This window comes from Hemitrygon akajei, chromosome 1, assembly GCF_048418815.1.
Source record: "Hemitrygon akajei chromosome 1, sHemAka1.3, whole genome shotgun sequence".
Classification (NCBI taxonomy): domain Eukaryota; kingdom Metazoa; phylum Chordata; class Chondrichthyes; order Myliobatiformes; family Dasyatidae; genus Hemitrygon; species Hemitrygon akajei.
In genome coordinates, this window is record NC_133124.1 from 104,507,085 (window position 1) to 104,529,852 (window position 22,768).

A 22,768-nucleotide genomic window follows, 5' to 3' on the forward strand; every position below is an offset into this window, starting at 1 on the left:
GATTGAATTATATTTTGCAATGATGAAGCACCAATCTTACATTCAACTTGAGCGAAAGAAGAATGGGTCTAAGGCCAAGGCTATAAAATTATACAGGGGAAATTATGAAAGTATGAAAGTCAGCTGGCTGAACTGAACTGAGTTGAGGGGGTTGGCTGGTCAAGGTGAATAACAGATATTTATGGGGAAATTTCTTTCAGAATACACAGGCTAGATGCAAAACAGAAATTGATGAAAATACTCTGCAGGTCAGTGGAAAGAATAAAGTTAAAAGCTCTTTTCTGATCTTCCATTTGTCATGTCCCTTTAACCCACCCAGACCTCTCCTTGTTCTCCCTGCAAATTAAAAATATTGTTTCTTTCTGTCCCTGTTCTGAATAAAAGTCTTTGACCTGAAACATCTACTAGTTAATTCAATGAAAAATGTATTACCTTTGTACATTTGAAGGTTGAGCAGAATGCAAAAAACTACAAGCAATAATGGTAAAATTAACAATGAAAGAAAATCAGTACAAGATAAACTGAGCCAGAGGTATTAATCATATAGTAAAATTTCTATACATAAACAACTAAAAAAGAAGCAAATAAAGTGTGGAAAGTAAGGCAGAGAAATTAAAATAGAAAACAGGAGATGGCAGATGAATTACAACAAATATATTTTCATGTGTCTTCACTCTCGACTCCGTGTGTAACATCTGGGAATAGCTGTAAATTGGGAATTGGAAGGATCTGAGGAGAAGACCACAATTGCAAGAAAATGGTATTGCAAGAACTTAGATCCTTATGGATCCCAAGGTATAAAAAGAACTAGCAAGTTGATGTGTTGCTATAAGAGTTCTCTAAAATTCCCAAGATTCGAGGAAGTTTCCATAGAATTGAGCACTGTAGCATTCAAAATATAAGACCATAGGACATGAGAACAGAATTAAGGCATTCAGTCCATTGAGGCTGCTCTGCCATTCAATCATGGCTGATTCATTATCCCTCTCAACCCAATTCTCCTGCCATGTCCTCATAGCTTTTGACACCCTTGCCAATCAAGAATCTATCAACCTCTGCTTTAAACGTACTCAATAACTTGGCCTCCACAGCCATCCATGGCAATGAATTTCACTGATACGCCATCCTCTGGCTAAAGAAAATCCTCCTCATTTCTGTCTTAAAGGGATGTCCTTCTATTCTGAGGATGTGCCCTCTAGTCCTCGACTCCCCCACAATAGGAAACACACTCTCCACATTCACTCTATCAAGGTATGTCAATATTCAATCGTTTTTAATGAGATACCCCCTTCATTATTATAAATTCTAGTGATTACAGGCCCAGAGCCATCAAACACCCCTCATATGCTAACCCTTTCCTTCCTGGGATCATTCTCCTGAACCTCCTCCAGGCCCTCTACAATGCCAGCACATCCTTCCGTAGATAAGGGCCCAAAGTTGCTCACAATACTTCAAAGTGCAATCTGAACAATGCCTTATAAAACCCCAGCATTACATGCTTGCTTTAATATTCTAATCCTATACATATGGTTACTATAAATGGCAAATCATTTCCATAAAGACCCTAACATAGTGTATGCATTTGTGGAGTGAATCAGGTGGCTGCCAACATGGAGCGCAGCTGTTCAGTTTTTGCCGCCTTCTCACCCTTGCATTGTCGAGTACATTTCCAGCAGCAAGATAGATCCTGCCACTACTTCTATTTAAAAGAATTATCAGCCCATTTCAGAAAAGTAGTTGTTAATATGTTTCTACAAGTGTTTGACTGGAGTTTTTTTTTTAATCATTGAGCTTACTAAGAGGAAATATGGTTCTGATTTGAACTTGGGGTTTCAACACAAGCCCAAAGACATTAATAAGCATTCTTGGAATATAACATGACTGAGAGATTGAGCAAGACATAGAGAGCAGAACAAAGTTCAAGAGGAGGAAGGGAAATGGAAGAGAATGCCAGGATCAGTCCTTATTTCCACATGACATTCATGGGTTAGCTCTGCTACCTTCACCCCAGCAGGAACTACCTGATGGTTTGCCCATGCATGTCACTCAGCTTTTGGGGAATGGCAGGATGGATTTGCAGGACTGCAGCCAATTCTGTCGATGGGGGATCTCGGTTTGTGATTGAGTTTCTGACTTGAACATGTTTTGAGTTATGAACAGTTCACAGGATCAGAACCCTGCCAACACTTTGCAATGGCCTGTATGCGAGTAGGCCCCTGGTTTTCTAGTCATTGCATCAAAACAAATGGTATCTATTACTTACAAGGTCTATTCACTGACTCTTGTCTTGGTACACTATCCACACCAGTGTGAATACAACATGTGCCAAGCTGATTATTGCTAAAACAATTCCTCTGCCTGATTTGTTTTTAAGGTCATACTTCTGTGTTTCTGTAAATTACAGATCAGGAGAGGATTAAAACAAATATCTGCCCTGGGCACATCCAAGCACTCTCCCTTGTCTATTAATATGGAGATTTCTTCAAACTTTGCCATTGCTCAAATTTTGTGCTAGCGGCCATATGCCATTTATTTACTTAATTATTATTAATACCTGTGTCTCAATATCACCAAGACCAAGGAGATGGTGGTGGACTTTAGGAGATCTAGGCCTCATATGGAGCCAGTGATCATTAATGGAGAATGTGTGGAGCAGGTTAAGACCTACAAGTATCTGGGAGTACAGTTAGACGAGAAGCTAGACTGGACTGCCAACACAGATGCCTTGTGCAGGAAGGCACAGAGTCGACTGTACTTCCTTAGAAGGTTGGCGTCATTCAATGTCTGTAGTGAGATGCTGAAGATGTTCTATAGGTCAGTTGTGGAGAGCGCCCTCTTCTTTGTGGTGGCGTGTTGGGGAGGAAGCATTAAGAAGAGGGACGCCTCACGTCTTAATAAGCTGGTAAGGAAGGCGGGCTCTGTCGTGGGCAAAGTACTGGAGAGTTTAACATCGGTAGCTGAGCGAAGGGCGCTGAGTAGGCTACGGTCAATTATGGATAACTCTGAACATCCTCTACATAGCACCATCCAGAGACAGAGAAGCAGTTTCAGTGACAGGTTACTATCGATGCAATGCTCCTCAGACAGGATGAAGAGGTCAATACTCCCCAATGCCATTAGGCTTTACAATTCTACCACCAGGACTTAAGAACTTTTTAAAAGCTATTATTAATGCTTTTTGAAATAGTGATTTAGATGCATATTATATTTTTTTACTGAGCTAAGTATTGTATGTAATTAGTTGTGCTACAACAAGTGTATGGGACATTGGGAAAAAAAAGTTGAATTTCCCCATGGGGATGAATAAAGTATCTATCTATCTATCTATCTATCTCGATCTATATTATTTGATTTTGTTGTATTTGTAGAGTTAATCTTCCTTTGAAGATTAGCTGCTCAATTGACCTTGCATGTAGTTTTTCATTGATTTTATTGTAAATGCTTGCAATAAAATGAATCTTGGGGTAGTATTTAGTGACATGTACAGTATGTACTTTGATAATAAATTTACTTTGAAGTTTAATTTACTTCTATACTTCCTTCCAAAGCCCATAATAAGCTCACACAATTCAATCTTACTCATGTAATTTAATATTTTTAAACACACATTTAGTATTAAGATTCTCCAGAGTTTAACTCTAATGACTCTTCCTTGATGTGATTATTTTTGTCCCTCCAGTTTAATTTGGTTTGTGATCACCGCTGGCTAAGTCAATTCTCACAGACTAGTACTATGGCTGGTCTAATTGCTGGAGCCTTGTTGTTCGGCCCTCTAGCAGACAGGTAAGAACCAACAATTTATATGCATCTGTAAATTGGCCACTTGTAATTGGATGAAATAGTTGCTTAACTCAGAGGTATGCTTCACCCTACTTTGTTTTAGTGTAGATTTTTTTGGTTTTTTGTGCTTGGTATGTGGTATCGCTTGTTGCTGCACAGAACTCATCCATTTTGAACCTTGCAAGGCCTTTGATTAAGAGACTTCAGACGCTGCAATCTCGCATTTTGTTTAAATTTGGGTTTAAACTCAGATGGGGACTTTTGTGAACAAGAGTAATTCTGCAGGTGCTGGAAATCCAAACAACACACACAAAATGCTGGATCTCCCAGTGGCCACCCATTTTAATTCCACTTCCCATTCCTACTCCAATATGTCCATCCATGGTCCTCCACTGTTGCGATGAGGCTATACAACACCTTATATTCTGTTTGGGTAGCCTCCAACCTGATGGGATGAACATCGATTTCCCTAACTTCCAGTAAAGCCTGCTCCCCTTCACCATTTCCTATCCCCTTTCCCCCTCTCATGTTGTCTCCTTGCCCGCACATCACCTCCCTCTGAAGCTCCTCTCCCCCTTTTCTCTTTCTTCCATGGCCTTCTGTCTCTTTCACCATTCAACTGCCTAGCTCGTTGCTTCATCTCTCCCCCTCCAAGTTTCGCCTATCACCTTGTGTTTCTCTCTCCCCTCCTGTCACCTTTCAAATCTGTTCCTCAGCTTTTTCTCTCCAGTCCTGCTGAAGGGTCTCAGCCTGAAACGTCGACTGTACTTTTTTCCATAGATGCTGCCTGGCCTGCTGAGTTCCTTCAGCATTTTGTGTGTGTTGGGGACCTTTGCGTATATGACACTGCCTGTCTGATTTCCTTCTATGTGCTGTATTTCTACCCACCTGTGCACATCGGGTTCCTTGTACAAATAGCTCCAGGACATAATATTGTGCAAGAGGATTCATATTAATAAAACAGTCAATTCAATAGGATCATTGAAAATGCCAGTCAGTCCATGCCCATGCCAGTAAGTGAACTCGCTGGCATTATGCAACATTGCATACATTTCTTTTGTGCCTGACCCCAGGCATTCATCTATTGAGTTATCCCTGCCCATATTCTGTACTTGGTTCTTGAGGCCCTTTCCATTTACTCCATGCAGCCATCAAAAAGAACATGCTCTCCTGTGTTTTCTCCATTAATACTTATAATTATTGTGATTCACCATGACATTCAGTCCCATCATTTCCAGAAGCCTTAATTTCCCTGTATTTGACAATGCAGGCACAGTCTAAATGCTGCTACTTCAATTGTTACCAATCACTATTGAAACTAGTTACAATGCAGAGGTACTAATAGTTTAACAAGGTGGTCCTTAGTGAACAGGTCAAAGAAAGTGGGTCTGTGTTAATAGTGCATTTCAATCCTCACACATGTGTTTCTTCCAGTATTTTTCAACTTCCTTGAAGCAAAGCAAATCATAGAGGGTAGACTCCCATCTGAATTCTATACTTCTCACTACCTCAGTAATAAAGCCAGCATAATCAAAGACCACAACCACTCTGGACATTGCCTCTTATTCTCTCCCATTGGTAGAAGAAGATGAAAGTATACAACACCAAGTTCAAGGACAGCTTCTATCCTGCTGTTCCAAGACACAAATGGTTCTCTAGTACAATGTGATGGTCTCTTAACCTTGTAATTGTCCTTGTTATGATCTTGCAGAGCACTGTTTACCTGCACTGCACTTTCTCTGTCATTTTTACACTTTATTCTGCATTGTCATTGTTTTACCTTGTTCTGTCTTAAAGCACGGGGTAACTATTTGATCTGTATGAGCAAGATGAGTTTTTCACTGTATGCTTGTCCATAATAAACCAGTACCAATCATTTCCACTGACTTTCTCAGCGGCCGTGGTTTTTAGCATCTTTATCTGACAAGAAATTAAGATTATATAATTATCAGTCTATTTTCAGACTACTCTATTGAGATGAAATTTATTCAAATTCAACCCAAAAAGTTAGAGGCTTGAATAATTTCATTCTTACTGTTGTCCCAAATACTAAAGGACAGGCCATAATTAAAACTTGAGAGTATCCTAATCTACATGTCTAAGCACTTTATTAAAAACTTCACAAAATTATTTATTTAACTTTAAAAGAAGCACTCTTAGATAGACTAACAGAACACTTATCGGTGTCCTATCTTAAATCTAGTTCTCCTGCTTAATCTATGATTAGTGACCAGGATATGTTTTTAATCATTCCACTCCAACCAACTAGAACCTGGCTGAATTTATTAATACTACTGTTCTCCCGTTATGAATTCCAAACATTCTGTTTACCTTCACTGCCACTAGTAACTCCCACCTGATAATCGAGCAGCTTGGTTGAATTTGGTACTGGAATTCAGACCAAATGTTTTTGAGGAAGTTACTGCAATCTACTATGCTCCTCGAGAGGTGAAACCTCTTGAGATGACAGCCAATGGACAACACATTTCAGTACTTGGAAAATTGTTATGCTACAGGAAATCTGAAATTAGAGTCAAAATGCAGGGTGATACTCAGTGTCAGTGTATTTATAGAGAGAGGATCAGAATCAATGTTCAAGGACAAAATGACCTCTGATGGAATACTAACATCATTTCACTCTCTGCAGGTGAGTAACTCCAGCATTTTCAATTTGCATTTAATGACTTGTTGTCATTTCTATTGTAGGTTTGGTCGGCAAAGAAGTATTTTAGTCTCACTGCTTCTTCAGTTTATCACTGGAGTAGGAGCAGCATTTGTCCCAAACATCAGCTTATTCATTGTTTTGCAATTTGTTCTTGGGACTTCTTTGTCTGGCATAATGATGAACACAATCGTTTTAGGTAGGAATTAGATTGTTAATACTCTGTCTAACAGTATGGTGCAAGTTCCAGGTGTTGGGGGCATGAGGTGTGTAAAGTTACCATTACTAGAGAGAAGGTTCTTGAGAAACTGAAATGTCTAAACTCTGGTACACACCAGAGTTCTGAAAGAGGTGGGTGAAGAGATTGTGGAGGCATTAGCAACGATCTCCCAAGAATCACTAGATTCTGGAAAATTGGAAATGTCACTCCAGTTTTCAAGAAAGGAGAGAGGCAGCAGAAAGGAAATTATAGACCTGTTAGTTTGGCCTCAGTGTTTGGAAAGATGTTGGATTTGATTATTAAGGGTTAGTATTACTCAGGGTATTTGGAGATACATGATAAAGTAGGCCATAGTCAGCATATTTTGCTCAAGGGAAAATCTTGCCTGACATATCTGTTGGAATTCTTTGAAGAAATAACAAGCAGGATAGACAAAGAAGGATCAGTTGATGTGTGCTTGGATTTTCAGAAGGCCTTTGACAAGGTGCTACACATGAGGCTGCTTAACAAGCTACGAGCACATGGAATTACAGTTATTAGGAAGTATTCTAGCATGGATAAAGCAGTGGCTGATTGGCAGGAGGCAAAGAGTGGGAATAAAGGGGCCTATTCTGGCTGGCTGTCAGGGACTAGTGGGGTTCTACAGGGGTCTGTATTGGGACCAATTCTTTTTACATTATATGTCAATGATTTGGATGATGGAATTGATGGCTTTGTTGCTACAGGACTTATGCAGATTAGGCGAATGAGCTAAGGAATGGCAGATAGAATACAGTGTTGGGAAGTATATGGTCCTGCACTTTAATAGAAGGAATTTAAATTGAGAGAAAATACAAAAAATTGAGGTGCAAAGGCACTTGGGGATCCTTGTGCAGGATTCCCTAACAGTTAATTTGCAGATTGAGTATGTGATGAGGAAGGCAAATGCAATGTTAACATTCATTTCAAGAGGACTAGAATATAAAAGCAAGGATATAACATTGAGATTTTATAAAGCACTGGTGAAGTCTCTCTAGGAGTATAGTGAGCAATTTTGGGCCCCTCATCTAAGAAAAAAGATGCTGAAACTGGAGAGGATTCAAAAGAGCCTTATGAAAATGATTCCAGGATTGAATGGCTTGTCATTTGAAGGGCATTTCATGGCTCTGGGTCTGTATTCACTAGAGTTCAGAAGAATGAGGAGTGACCTCATTGAAACCTACCGAATGGCGAAAGGTCTTGACAGAGTGGGTGCAGAAAGGATGTTTCCTATGGAGGGAAAGTTCTCTGTAGGAGACATTACTTTCAGGTATGTAAGTACAAGAATCAGATTTGAAGAGGATCATGATAATTGGGAAATGCTAGCGATAAACTACAAAGTAAATGGTTAAATAATGGTGTGGGGGATTGGAGTTAAAAGCCTAAAGAAAGGAGGAGAGGGGATTGTAATCATTTAGTAATGTACTTTACTTAGGAGAATTGAGTTTTGAAATATACCTGTATATATTCAAAGGCTAAAGTGTTTTGAAAACTAGCAACGTGTCTAACATCCCAGCAAAGAAGCTTTAAAAGTGATCTTTGTGTGTTTGTTATTACTTGTCTGGTTGTTGATGTTTAATCTATGTGATACCTAACTAGAAAAGTAAAATCTTTGCACAACTTACAACATCTACACAGTGTTTTCATTGCCTGTCTGAAAATCACATACTTATCTCAATGAAAATACAGAGTAGCTACTTATTAAACTGCAAAACAATTTGTCTTCTAACCTTTGTGCTGCTCTGTTATGAACACAGAGTAGGCCTATGCTCAGTTTGCATTGTTAATGTAATCTTTAGGTAATTTAGAGTCCTGCATTTGAGGTTTTCCCTTGGGCGCAGTAATGAAAACTGACTGAACATAAACTAGTTTGAGTGTCTTATGTAATCCATTTCAATAGAACAGTGAAAAGAAATTGATAGACACAGCAAGGTGTTGTAAAGTTTTTCATGGGAGCATTAGGAAACTATACTCTCTTTCTGTGACTAATAAAGGATCTTTAGAATAGGTGACCAAAATGTCTTAAGGAAAGGCAAATTAATTGAAAGAAATTTTTAAAGCAAGAAGTCCAGAGTTTGGGACTTAGCAGCTGCAAGTACAAGTACTGAAGGTGGTACAATGAATTATTTGAATGCTTAAAGAAATGGAGTTCATATTTATCAGTAGATTATTGGTCTGGCAGAGAATTTAGAGAGAGGGGGTTAAAATGTAAATAATAAACATTAAGTCTCTATGTGACCTATCTCTGTGGCAAGTAATTTCAAAGACTCTCAAACCTTTGAAAAGAAATCCTTCCTCAATTCAGAGTTAAATGGCGCAGACCTTATTTTGAGATCATGTCCACTGCTCTGGACACTCCTGAGAGGAAACATGCTTTTGCATTCATCCCAAGAATCTAAATTTCATTTAGATTGTCCTTTGTTATAATATACTCCAACCAACGAATAGGATCCAGACTTGTTTAGCTTTTCTTTGTAGGTCAATCTCTCTATGCCCATGAACATCCTAGTAAATCTTCTCCGAAACTTAATGGGGCCAGAATTGTACATAGAGGTCTACATGTGGTCTTATTAATGGGTTATACAGCCGCAGTAAAACTTTCCAACTTTTATACTCCAGCCTCTTTGAAATCAGGGAAACATTCCATTAACTTCCCTATTACATTATCTCAGTTGCAGCTTTATGTTCTATATTAACAAGGATCCACAAATCCCTCTGTTGTAGCTTTCTGCCATTTTTCTCCATAAACATGACAGGTGGTTCTTTCATTCTTCATTCTAAATTGAATAGCTTCACATTTTCTCAATGTGCTCCATTTGCCCACCTTTTGCTCACTGAATTAACCTATCAGTATTTCTCTGTAATCTGTTTGTATCCCTCTCTGCAAATCACCACTTCACTTATGTTTGTGTTTTCTACAAACTTGTCTACAGTACTGTTGTTTCTCTCCTTGAAGCCATTAATAACATAAGTAACATATTTTAAACAGTTGTGGTCCTGACACTGATTTATGTAGCACCTCACTAATTACAGATGCTAATCTGAAAATGACTCTTCTTTGCCTTATTTGCTGGTTCATGCCTTTTAGCCAATCCTCTCTCCATGCCAATATACTAACTCCAAGACCATGGCCTCTCTCTTGATACCAACCTTGTTGAACATCATCTTGAAATCTAAATAAAACACATCAGCTGGTTCATCTGTAATACTCTGGTTGTGAATTTCCACATATGTAATTAAATTAGAAAAGAATGATATGAATATGAAATTAAAATAATAAAAATGGAAATTTGTTTTAAATTTACATGCCAATTTTGTATACTTCAGGTACAGAATGGACTGGTGTAGCACATCGATCATATCCATCAGTTCTTACCCAGTGTTGCTTCTCAGGAGGACAAATGCTTCTAGCTGTACTGGCTTATGGCATTCGTGACTGGAGAATGCTGCAACTAACAACCTCATGTCCAATGGTTATCTTCTTGTCTTACATATGGTAGTATATTTTCACTCTGGAAGCTTCAGTTCTATCACAAGCTTCCATTTCTTCTTAGTTCCCCCTTCTATTCATTTGAAGCCGTCTGAAGTAAAAATGGAAATTGTTGGGATTATTCAGCAAGTTAAAAAGCTTCAGTGGAGAGAAGCAACATCAAAAATGCTAATCAATGCCCATTCCTTAGGAGAATTTAGTAGTCGAGCATTCTGAAGTGGCACAAAAGGAAGAAAGGTGGATGGATAGAGAGAACAAAAGGGTTTTTGATGCCTGTAAGGATAACATTTCATTTTCCCAGTTTCTCTGGCTTCACTGTATCCGATCTTGTGATAACACCTTCCACACTGTACTTCCAAGATGTCTTTTGTTTTCTTTAGCCATGCTTTCCCTTCCACCTGAACTCTCAATCATGTCTATCCCATTTCCCATACTTCTGTCTTGTGCTAGAATTAAGCTTGCCTAGTCGTCTTCTAGCACAAACTTCTGTATTCAGTATTTCATAATTTCTGCCACCTTCAAGAGATGTTGCCAGTAGACATGCCCTCTTCTCTCCTGTTAGCATTTCAAAGTAATTATTCCCCCTGTGACTCCCTGGTTCAATTGTTTATCTCTGTCAACACCCATTCCCCTTCTCACAACATCTTCCCATGGAACTGCAGCAGATATAACACTTGCTTTTACCTTTTCCCTTCCTAACATCCAAATATCTTGTATGTGAATCAGCTAGTCGCCTATTTCTAATATTCTGTATCCATTCAGTGTGCTTGATGTGATATTCACATTAAGAAACAAACCTGGTCCATATCATTATTTTGCAGGCCACCCTTGATCAATTCTGTGTGGTATCCTCAGTTTTCAGTTATCTTTGTCTTTAAATCTATCTATTCCATTACCAGTGGTGTTGTTCCATCTCTTTTGATCTCCACCCTTTCATAGAAGTTCTCTCCAACTCTCCTTCCCTTCAACTTAAAATATGTTTGATTTCTAACTTATCATAGTTCTGATGGAAGATCATCAGCCTGAAATCTCCCCCTCCCCTCCCCACTCCCATCCCATATTGTTAAATATCTCTATCAGTTTTTCACTTATCTATAGAAAAATACATCATTCTGTTCCATCTTACCTGATCCCTGTACTCTCTGATTTTCAGCATTGTTAAAGACAAATTGTGCTTGACATAATGGTTACCTTAACAAAATAAATCAGAGGAGGTTAATTATAACAATGTAGGGGTAGTATTTACATAAACTTTCAGAAGCCCTTTTGATAAAATACCAAAATAAAGAATAATGAGCAAAAGTGAGAGCAGGGATATTGAAGGGTTAACTGTAGCATAGACAGCAATTTTACTTAAAGGCTGAAAGTAGAGGTACATAATATTTTTCTTTTGTTCAGCGTGGAGAATGAAGGGACAATAGTGTTACCTAGGGATCTTCATAGTACTTTAAGTCATAGTTAAGATTACTGGGAAGCATGCAAGGTAATCAAAACCAAGTTTAAAAAATAGCTTTCCTTAAAAGAGCAAAAAATATTTCACCACGGTTTCAAAGTAAAATCTAAAGACTGCTTCCTCTAGGTTCAGAGGTTACTTAGTTGATACCTCAGTACTTATTGTCTTGGTCACATTGGCAAATTGCAGTAATCTCTACATTAACCCCAAACCCTTCACTGATAGCCATTGAGCACTGAGGCACAGAAGGAACTAACCACAGGAATTCAGTCAAGGCAATCCATCGACTTTCTGAGCAGGATTATAAACTGATCCAAATGGTTTCAGAGGAAACATGTAGTTAGCTCATTTATGTTCTTCTTAGGATCTATTTGCAAAGTCTTGGACCAAAACAACCTTGAACTTGGTGAAGTCTCTCTAGACATGTTTTGCCACGTTAACAGCAAATGCAATAATATAGTGTACCCAAGAAGTATCACATAAATGTTCTAATCACAATCTGGATAGATGTGGCAATTTTTTAAAAATGGCCCAAATAAGCTTTATCCAAAATAACCGATAATATATGAATGATGTCATGTATCGTAATTTTCATTGTTACATATAAAATAATGATGAGATTAGTAATATTGTCGGTGGTACTAATAAGTAAAATTGAATTTGCCTGTCTTTCTCCCACATTCAACTCTGCTCCATTCTTGCCGTCATCTAAGGATTTTATGCAAATATTTTCCTTCACTTATGCAACTAATACAAAATCAGCATGAGGAGGGAGAGGACTTACTCCATGGAGTTGCCATTGGTTTGTTTTATTTTCAAGATTTACATTGAGTTTAACTCATGAATGCAATAAATCATTATGGGGAAAGGAATATTGGTCATTAGCACAACAGATTTATTCAGCAAGTTTCTTCCAGTACAATAGTCTGTTCCTTGAAAACTTGGTTCCTCTATCCAGTGTAGCACTTGTCTCTTTCCCCTCTACTGTGTTCTATTATTTGTAGATTCTCTTCATTCTGATCATGCTTGTCTTTTTCTTTATCTCTGTCTTGCTCTTTGTCTCTGTCTCTCTCACTCAGGCTGAACTCCTCCTTGAATGTTATCAGTATCAGGTACAAGTTGTCCAATTGTTTTATTGAAATGGCCCTTTGAACATTTAAAGCTCTCCTTTTTTTTCTATAATTTCTTGCTCTGGTTCAATTCTGCTTTTTCCTGGTAGGTGCAATGTACTTGTTCTATACATTGTAAGTTAGTGGCCAAATGTTCACTTACTGCAAGGTTTAAACATTAATCTGTTTCAGAATATTCTTTGTAGGAAACATTATTTCTGACTTAAACTAGTCATCATACATTGCCTCATGAACTCATACTCTTAAACTGATAATAGACAATAGACAATAGGTGCAGGAGTAGGCCATTTGGCCCTTCTAGCCGGCACCACCATTCACTGTGATCATGGCTGATCATACACAATCAGTACCCCATTCCTGCCCTCTCCCCATATCCCTTGACCCCGCTATCTATAAGAGCTCTATCTAACTCTCTCTTGAATGCATCCAGAGACTTGGCCTCCACTGCCTTCTGGGGCAGAGCATTCCACATATCCACCACTCTCTGGGTGAAAAAGTTTTTCCGCATCTCTGTTCTAAATGGCCTACCCTTTATTCTTAAACTGTGGCCTCTAGTTCTGGACTCACCCATCAGCGGGAACATGCTTCCTGCCTCCAGCATGTCCGATCCCTTAATAATCTTGTATGTCTCAATCAGATCCCCTCTCATCCTTCTAAATTCCAGTGTATACAAGCCCAGTCGCTCCAATCTTTCAACATATGACAGTCCCGCCATTCCGGGAATTAACCTTGTGAACCTACACTGCACTCCCTCAATAGCAAGAATGTCCTTCCTCAAATTTGGAGACCAAAACTGCACACAATACTCCAGGTGGGGTCTCACCAGGGCCCTGTACAGCTGCAGAAGGACCTCTTTACTCCTATACTCAATTCCTCTTGTTATAAAGGCCAGCATGCCATTAGCTTTCTTCACTGCCTGCTGTACCTGCATGCTTGCTTTCATTGACTGATGTACAAGAACACCTAGATCTCGTTGTGCTTCCCCTTTTCCTAACTTGACTCCATTAAAATAGTAATCTGCCTTCCTGTTCTTGCCACCAAAGTGGATAACCTCACATTTATCCACATTAAACTGCATCTGCCATACATTTGCCCACTCACCCAACCTGTCCAAGTCACCCTGCATTCTCATAACATCTTCCTGACATTTCACACTGCCACCCAGCTTTGTGTCAGGAGCAAATTTGTTAATGTTACTTTTAATCACTTCATCTAAATCATTAATGTATATTGTAAACAGCTGTGGTCCCAGCACCGAACCTTGCAGTACCCCACTGGTCACAGCCTGCCATTCCGAAAGGGACCCATTAATCACTACTCTTTGTTTCCTGTCAACCAGCCAATTTTCAATCCATGTCAGTACTCTGCCCCCAATACCATGTGCCCTAATTTTGCCCGCTTATCTCCTATGTGGGACTTTATCAAAAGCTTTCTGGAAGTCCAGGTACACTACATCCACTGGCTCTCCCTTGTCCATTTTCATAGTTACATCCTCAAAAAACTCCAGAAGATTAGTCAAGCATGATTTTCCCTTCATAAATCCATGCTGACTCGGACTGATCCTTCTACTACTATCCAAATGTGTCGTAATTTCCTCTTTTATAATTGACTCTAGCATCTTTCCCACCACTGACGTCAGACTAACCGGTCTATAATTCCCTGTTTTCTCTCTCCCTCCTTTTTTGAAAAGTGGGACAACATTAGCCACCCTCCAATCAGCAGGAACCGTTCCTGAATCTATAGAACATTGGAAAATGATTACCAATGTGTCCACAATTTCTGGAGCCACCTCTTTAAATACCCTGGGATGCAGACCATCAGGTCCTGGGGACCTATCAGCCTTCAGACTCAACAGTCTATCCAACACCGTTTCTTGCCTAATATAAATTTCCTTCAGTTTATCCTTTACCCTAGTTCCTTTGACCACTATTACATCTGGGAGATTGTTTGTGTCTTCCCTAGTGAAGACAGATCCAAAGTACTTGTTCAACTCATCTGCCATTTCCTTGTTCCCCATAATAAATTCACCCGTTTCTGTCTTCAATGGTCCAATTTTGGTCTTAACTATTTTTTTGCTATTCACATACCTAAAGAAGCTTTTACTATCCTCCTTTATATTCTTGGCTAGTTTACCTTCGTACCTCATTTTTTCTTGGCATATTGCCTTTTTTGTTATCTTCTGTTGCTCTTTAAAAGCTTCCCAGTCCTCTGGTTTCCCGCTTATCTTTGCTATGTTATACTTCTCTTTTATTTTTATACTGCCCTTTATTTCTCTCGTCAGCCACGACCGCCCTTTACTCCCCTTAGGATCTTTCTTCCTCTTTGGAATGAATCAATCCTACACCTTTTGCATTATTCCCAGAAATACCTGCCATTGTTGTTCCACTGTCTTCCCTGCTAGGGTATTGTTCCATTGAACTTTGGCCAACTCCTCCCTCATAGCTCCATAGTTCCCTTTGTTCAACTGTAATACTGACACATCTGATTTTCCCTTCTCCTTCTCAAATTATAGGTTAAAACTTATCATATCATGGTCACTACCTCCTAATGGTTCCTTTACCTTGAGGTCCCTGATCAAATCCGGTTCATTGCACAACACTTAATCTAGAATTGCCTTCTCCCTGGTAGGCTCCAGTTGTTACGTACCCCGTAACTGGGTCACTTACCAGCAAAGATAGAGAGGTCCGTTGAAGTCTGATGGTACTATTTTTAACAGTATTTATTGATAGAAATACACAAAAATAATATCAATGCAAACACACAGATAATATACGACGTCAATACTAAATCTAAAAGTGCGGGTATAATAATAATCAATAAGAAATAAGCTGTATCATTGTCTAGGGGATAATGAATTGTCCGATGGAATTATATAGTTCGTTCAGTTCATACAGGCTGCCGCCGTTGGGGACCCTGTGTGGCAATTGTTGGAGAGAGAGAGAGACGGGTTAAAACTTGTCCATTCTGTTTATGGTGTCAATCCTTCGAGAGTCGTTGAGAGTTGAGTTCCCCGTTGTTAGCTAAAAACCGTTTTTCTGTGGCAAAGGTCACCGATTCCGGGCAAATGGAAGAGGACGCACGTGGCCTTCCACCGGCTTTCGTTATTACGGGATCGCTAGCGTTTCTTCTGGTGCATCTGAGGGGCTGTTCCCACAGACCCTCTTTTTATCCTGACTCACAGGGTCTCAGGTGTCAATCAGGTTGGGGATGATGCAATCCCTCCACCAACCTCCTCCTTGGTTCATTGCCTGGGGCGTCGATGCATCGTACAGGATGTAATACACAAGTCCATCTCCAAGAGACAATAGCCGGTATCAATGGGTCCGCCTTTCGGAGGCCAGGACACATTCCAACCCTTTTGTGGATTCTGCATGTCTTTCTCTCATTTCCTGTGTCTCCTGAATTGACTCAATAGTGATCTTGCGATTCTCACAAAGGAGGGGGCTACCCCCGCACCCTTCGGCCCCTCAGAGCTGTGGTACATTCATAACACAGTACAAGCTGTTCTAAGAATCCATCTCGGAGGCACTCCACAAACTCCCTTTCTTGGGGTCCAGTACCATTCTGATTCTCCCAGTCTACTGCATGTTGAAATCCCCCATGACAACTGTATGCGACATGCCAATTTTAACTCTTCATTCAACTTACACCCTACATCCAGGCTGCTGTTTGGGGGCCTGTAGATAACTCCCATTAGGGTCTTTCTGCCCTTACAATTTCTCAGTTCTATCCATACTGACTCTACATCCCCAGATTCTATGTCCCCCCTGGCAAGGGACTGAATATCATTCCTCACCAACAGAGCCACCCCACCTCCTCTGCCAGTCAGTCTGTCCTTTCGATAAGATGTATATCCTTGAATATTCATTTCCCAGGCCCTGTCCGCTTGAAGCCATGTCTCTGTTATTCCCACAACATCGTACTTGCCAATTTCCAACTGAGCCTCAAGCTCATCTCGATGTCAATGTGTATTGTATTTGATGCACCATCAATAACTCTTGGAGACGGGAGGCAAATGATAGGCTTTTATTAGCTGCAAGAAACCACCACACAACATCCTGGAGACTGAGGGAGGAGCAGTGCCTCCAACCGCCTTTATACAGGGGTCTGTGGGAGGAGCCACAGGAGCAGTCAGCAGGGGGGGGGCGTGTCCAGACAGGTATATGTAGTTCACCACATTCACCACCCCTTTGTTTTAAAAGAAAGTCCCCACGGGGCGAAGTTTCTTACAAGTATATTTACAGGTTAAGTCTATCAGGCGGTCGAGTCTGTTGCTGCGATCTACGTAGCACTGGTGGTGATTGCACAGGTGACGGTGGTTGTGCTGGCTCTGGCCTGACTTGAGGTGTCAGCCCATTAGGTGTCAGTAATCCCTCATGCGTGTGTGTGGCACCCGGTATGGGTGTGTCGTGAGGACTCTGTGTAGGGCTTGGCATGCGCGGTGTCAGGTGGGTATACACCTCGGTGGGTACGGGGTTCATCATCGCCGTGGAGTGTTCGGGGTAGGGGTCTGGTGCTCCTGCGGGCGCCAGGTCGCGGACGGAGACCGTGTCCTCCCGACCATCAGGTAAGACCACGTAGACATACTGGGGGTTCGCATAAAGTAGGTGAACCCTCTCGACCATCGGGGAGTATTTATTGCTCCTCGCAAGTTTCCGGAGCAGCACTGGCCCTGCGGACGTCAGCCAAGCCAGCAGGGTGGTCCCAGTGGCCGACTTCCTGGGAAAAGAAAAGAGTCGCTCATGAGGGGTGGCATTGGTGAACGTGCATAACAGGGAGCGGATGGAGTGGAGTGCCTCGGGGAGGACCTCCTGCCATTGGGAGACCGGCAACCCTTTTGACTTAAGGGCTAAGAGTGTGGCCTTCCACACAGTGGCATTCTCCCTCTCCACCTGTCCATTTCCCCGGGGATTATAGCTTGTGGTCCTACTAGTAGCAATGCCCCTAGCCAGCAGGTACTGGCGCAGCTCGTCACTCATAAAGGAGGACTCTCTATCACCGTGGATATACCAGGGATATCCGAACAGAGTGAAGACCTGGCGCAGGGCTTTTATGTCGGACGTGGCAGTGGTATTGGGGCAGGGGATGGCAAAGCGGAACAGTGAGTACTCGTCGATTATGTTGAGAAAGTAGACATTGCGGTCGATGGAGGGAAGGGGGCCCTTAAAGTCGACACTCAGTCGCTCAAAGGGGCGGGTGGCCTTGATAAGTTGTGCCTTTTCAGGACGGTAGAAGTGCGGTTTGCACTCAGCGCAGACTTGGCAGTCCCTGGTCATCGTCCTGATGTCCTCAAGGGAGTACGGCAGGTTCCGGGCTTTCACGAAATGGTAAAATCGGGTGACCCCCGGGTGGCAAAGATCTGCATGGAGGGCGTATAGCTGGTCGAGCTGTGCGCTGGCACACGCTCCCCGGTTTAGGCATCAGGGGGCTCATTGAGCCTTCCAGGCCGGTACAGGATATCATAGTTGTAGGTGGAGAGTTCCATTCTCCACCGCAAAATTTTATCATTTTTGATTTTGCCCCACTGTTGGTTGCTAAACATGAACGCAACTGAGCGCTGGTCAGTCAGCAAGGTGAAACTTTTGCCGGCGAGATAGTACCTCCAGTGCCTAATAGCTTCCACTATGGCCTGGGCTTTTCTCCACCGCAGAGTGCCGAATTTCAGGGCCTTGAAGGGTACGAGAAAAGAATGCTACTGGCCTGCCTGCCTGATTGAGGGTAGCAGCCAGCGCGAAGTCGGCGGCGTCACTCTCTACTTGGAAGGGAATGGTCTCGTCCACCGCGTGCATCGTTGCTTTGGCAATGTCCCCTTTAATGCGGCTGAAGGCCACGCGGGCCTCGGCAGAGAGGGGAAATGTGGTAGACTTGACCAGGGGGCGGGCCTTGTCTGCGTAGTGAGGGACCCATTGGGCGAAATAGGAAAAGAAGTCCAGGCACCGTTTGAGGGCTCTGAGGGTGGTGGGAAGAGGGAGTCCCAACAGAGGGCACATACGGTCGGGGTCAGGGCCAATGACCCCGCTCTCCATGACATACCCATGAATAGCAAGTCGGGTGGTTCCAAACACACACTTGTCCCTGTTATAGGTAAGGTTAAGGGCTTTGGCCGCTTGGAAAAATCATTGGAGGCTGGTGTCATGATCCTGCCAGTCATGACCGCAGATGGTGATGTTATCCAGATATGGGAACGTGGCCTTCAGTTGGCACTGGTCCACCATCTGGTCCATTTCCCTCTGGAAGACAGAGACACCATTCGTGACACAAAAGGGGACGCGCAGGAAGTGATGGAGCCTGCCGCCCGCCTTGAAGGTGATGTAGGGGCGGTCCTCTGGGCGGATGGGGAGCTGGTGATAAGCGGATTTCAGATCTATTGTCGAGTACACCTTGTACTGAGCTATCTGATTGACCATATCCGCGATGCGGGGTAGGGGGTACGCGTCAAGCTACGTGAACCTATTGATGGTCTGGCTATAGTCCACGACCATCCTATTTTTCTGCCCTGTCCGAACAATGACCACGTGGGTCCTCCAAGGACTTGTGCTTGGCTCGATGATCCCCTCCCTGAGCAGCCGCTGCACCTCTGACTGAATGAAGGCCCTGTTCCCCGCGCTGTACCTCCTGCTTTTAGTTGCCACAGGTTTACAGTCGGGGGTCAGGTTGGCGAACAGCGATGGGGGAGGGATCTTGAGGGTGGAGAGGCTGCAAGTGGTGTCAGTAGCGCGGCTGTTGGCATGGTGTTGGGTGGGATGTGCGGGTCAGTGTGTGTGTGTGTGTGTGGTCAGTAGCGGGGTATATGACGAAGCCCCACAAAACTGAAGATTTCTGACAGTGATTGGTGGGAGAGGCCCTTCATACTCCATTGTCACACTTTTCAGGTGGCTCTGGAAGTCGAGCCCCAATAGCACAGGGGCACACAGTTGAGGCATGACCAGTAACGCAAAGTCCCGATATTCTGTGCCCTGCATCACCAATGTCGCTACACAACCTCCCTGGATGTCTGTGGAATGCGATCCAGAAGCCATGGTGACCCTCTGGCTTACCGGCCGTGTCACGAGTCCGCAGCGTTGTACCGTGTCCGGGTGAATAAAACTCTCAGTGCTGCCCGTGTCAAACAGGCAGCTAGTCCTGTGCCCCTCCACCAGGATGTCCATCATTGACCTTGCAAACTGGTGTGGAGCGCTTTGGTCGAGGGTTATGGAGGCCAGAGTTGAATCGCCGTCTTGGTGCCCGGTAAGCACCAGTGGGTCGGAGGCGGGGCAAGGTGGTGCCGACAAAGATGGCCGCCCCATGCCTCGCACGAGGCGGGCAGGCAAGATGGCGGCGACCAAGATGGCGACCCCCATGCCTCACATGCAGCGCTGCTCGACCCCGCTCGTGGTTTAGACTTACAGGCCTTGGCAAAGTGGCCCTTCTTTCCGCAGCTGGAGCAGGTAGCTTCTCGGGCTGGGCAGCGTTTTCGGGGGTGATTTTCAAGTCCGCAGAAGTAACGCTGCAGGGCAGCAGCCGTAGTCGATTCGCCAGAGGCTTGCGGAGAGTTCACGGACTCGCGAGTGGCAGCAGCCGTAGTCGATTCGCCGGAGGCTTGCGGAGAGTTCATGGACTCGCGAGTGGCAGCAGCTGAGATCAACTGGCTGGGTGGCGGGGTCTGCAGCGTCCATGGGACCAGCGGGAGATCGCGTGGCTGGACAGTTTCAGCGTTGTGCAGAGCAGCCTCCAGCGTGTCGGCCAGCTCGATCGCCAAATGTAAGGTAAGATTGGCGTTTTCCAGCAGCCGCTGGCGCACGTACATTGACCTGATCCCCATAACGAAGGCGTCTCGTACCAGGAGCTCCGCATGCTGTTCTGCTGTCAGTCCCCTGCAGTCGCAGGCCCGGACAAACTCAGCGCTTGACTCTCCGGTCCGCTGCCGTCGCATCACTAAGTGATGACTTGCGTAGATGGTTTTCACCGGCTGCAAGTACCGTATTTTGAGGGCGTCCCGTGCCCCTTGGTAGGTCGGCAGGTCCCTGATTAGGGAGTATACCCGCGGACTGACTCTGGAGAGGAGAACTCTGTATATGATAGCAGGCTCAGTCACGTGAATCTCTTCCAGGTACGATTGGAAGCATGCAAGCCAGAGTTCAAAGGCAATAGCTGCTTCCGGGGATTGAGGATCAATGTCCAATTTGTCCGGTCGTAAAATGCTCTCCATATTTTAAAATTGCAGCTAATAAAATTAATGCACCATCAATAACTGATTTTATTAGCTGCAAGAGACCACGATTAGCAGCAAGCGACCATCACACAACATCCTGGAGACTGAGGAAGAGGCTGTGCCTCCAATCGCCTTTATACAGGGGTCTGTGGGAGGAGCCACAGGAGCAGTCAGCAGGGGGGCGTGTCCAGACAGGTATATGTAGTTCACCACAGTATTTCCTTTAACAATGTTTACAATGTTGGTCATTTAAAGCAACAATATGGAAATTCACATCCAGAACACTTTAAAATAGGCTTATACAATACTTAAAAAGTATGTACTGTTTGCCACTCAATCACTTAAATTTAATGATGTCCCTTAGGTTGCTTCCAGAGTCTGCAAGATGGCTTATAACGAAAGGACAAAAAGAAGCCGCTAAGGAGTATCTTCGGAGAGCAGCAATAATAAACAGAAGGGCAATAAATGAATCATTAATTGACAAGGTAAGTGTCATGGGAATGTAAAAATAATAACTTTTTGAGTTGTGAAGATAATGTTCAACTGAAAGCTAATATTAAGCAATTTAATAAATAACATGCTTTTCATTGCATCACACAACATAAGCACAATTTCTCAGCTATCTAGTATGAATGGCAAATCAAAGCTTAAAGCAAAAATAATAAAACATTACATTGATATTGCACTCCAAATAGGCCTGAATATTAAACTTCTTACTTTCATTTGAAAACGCCTTTATAATCTCATCTCTACCTACCTCTGCACTCTCCCCCTACCCTATGACCCTCTGAGAGAGATTTGTTTCAGATTTTAAGCTTTTTAAGTATCAGGCATTAATGAGCCAGGTACCATGAAAGCATGATTCTTCAGGTACCATGGCCCAAACTCTGCAATTTTCTCGGTAGAATTTACACCCTTTACAATCCTTTTCTTCATTGAAATACATACTTCAGGCATGGTGTAACCTTTAGCCTGGAGTCAAATTTGCTCCAGGAGTATGTGTTGGAACCATTCTTGTTTAACATTTATATAAATGAATGTGAATATACAAGGCTTGGTCAGGAAGATTTCAAACGACATTAAAATAGGTGCTATAATAGACAAGGATGAAGATTATCAAAAACTTCAGGCAGATTTTAATCAGTTACAGTAGGTAGTTGGTCTGTTCAATTCAGATAAGTACCAGGTGTTATATTTTGTGAAGTCCAACTGGGGTGGGACTATCACAGTGAATGGTAGTGCCTTGGGGAATGTTGTAGAACAGAGGAGCCTAGGAGTATAGGTACATGATTTGCTGAAAGTGGAATTGCAGATAGACAGGGTGGTGAAGAAAGTGTTTGGCATGTTGGCCTTAAACGATCAGGGATCTGAGTATAGTAGTTGGGAAATTGTGTTACAGTTGTACAAGGCATTGGTGAAGCCACACCTGGAGTATAATGTACAGCTTTGGTCACCCTGTTACAGGAAAGATGTCATCTATGTGCAGAGTGAAAAGAAGATTTATAAGAATGTTGAGGGCCTGAGTTATAGGGAGAGGTTGGGTAGGCTCAGTCTTTATTCCTTGGACTGTAGGAAGTAGGAGAATAAGGAGTGACCTTGTAGAGGGGTATAAAGAGCATCAATAAATAGGATAAATGCACACAATTACTTTCCCAGGGAAAGGGTTCAAAAACTAGACAACATAGTTTGAAGAGAGGGGAAGGATTTTAAAGGGACCCAAGGGCAACTTCTTCATATAGAGAGTGGTGGGAGGAAGGAACTGCTAGAGGAAGAGGTAGAGGAAGTTACAAAAACAACATTTAAACAATATTTAGATTGGCACAT

The 22,768-nt window shown here is 42.6% G+C and overlaps 1 protein-coding gene across 4 annotated transcripts in view; it reads left to right on the forward strand.

Moving 5' to 3' along the window:
• slc22a13b (solute carrier family 22 member 13b) overlaps positions 1 to 22,768 on the forward strand; it is a 38,816-nt gene that overhangs the window by 5,045 nt on the left and 11,003 nt on the right. For 3 of the 4 annotated variants that reach the window (XM_073048770.1, XM_073048781.1, XM_073048762.1), the window contains 4 exons: positions 3,680 to 3,783; positions 6,487 to 6,641; positions 10,008 to 10,176; positions 21,309 to 21,429. In XM_073048770.1, the coding sequence (XP_072904871.1) occupies positions 3,680 to 3,783; positions 6,487 to 6,641; positions 10,008 to 10,176; positions 21,309 to 21,429 (549 nt within the window). The remainder of the gene's footprint in view (positions 1 to 3,679; positions 3,784 to 6,486; positions 6,642 to 10,007; positions 10,177 to 21,308; positions 21,430 to 22,768) is intronic. The other variant, XM_073048789.1, reaches the window with a different exon arrangement.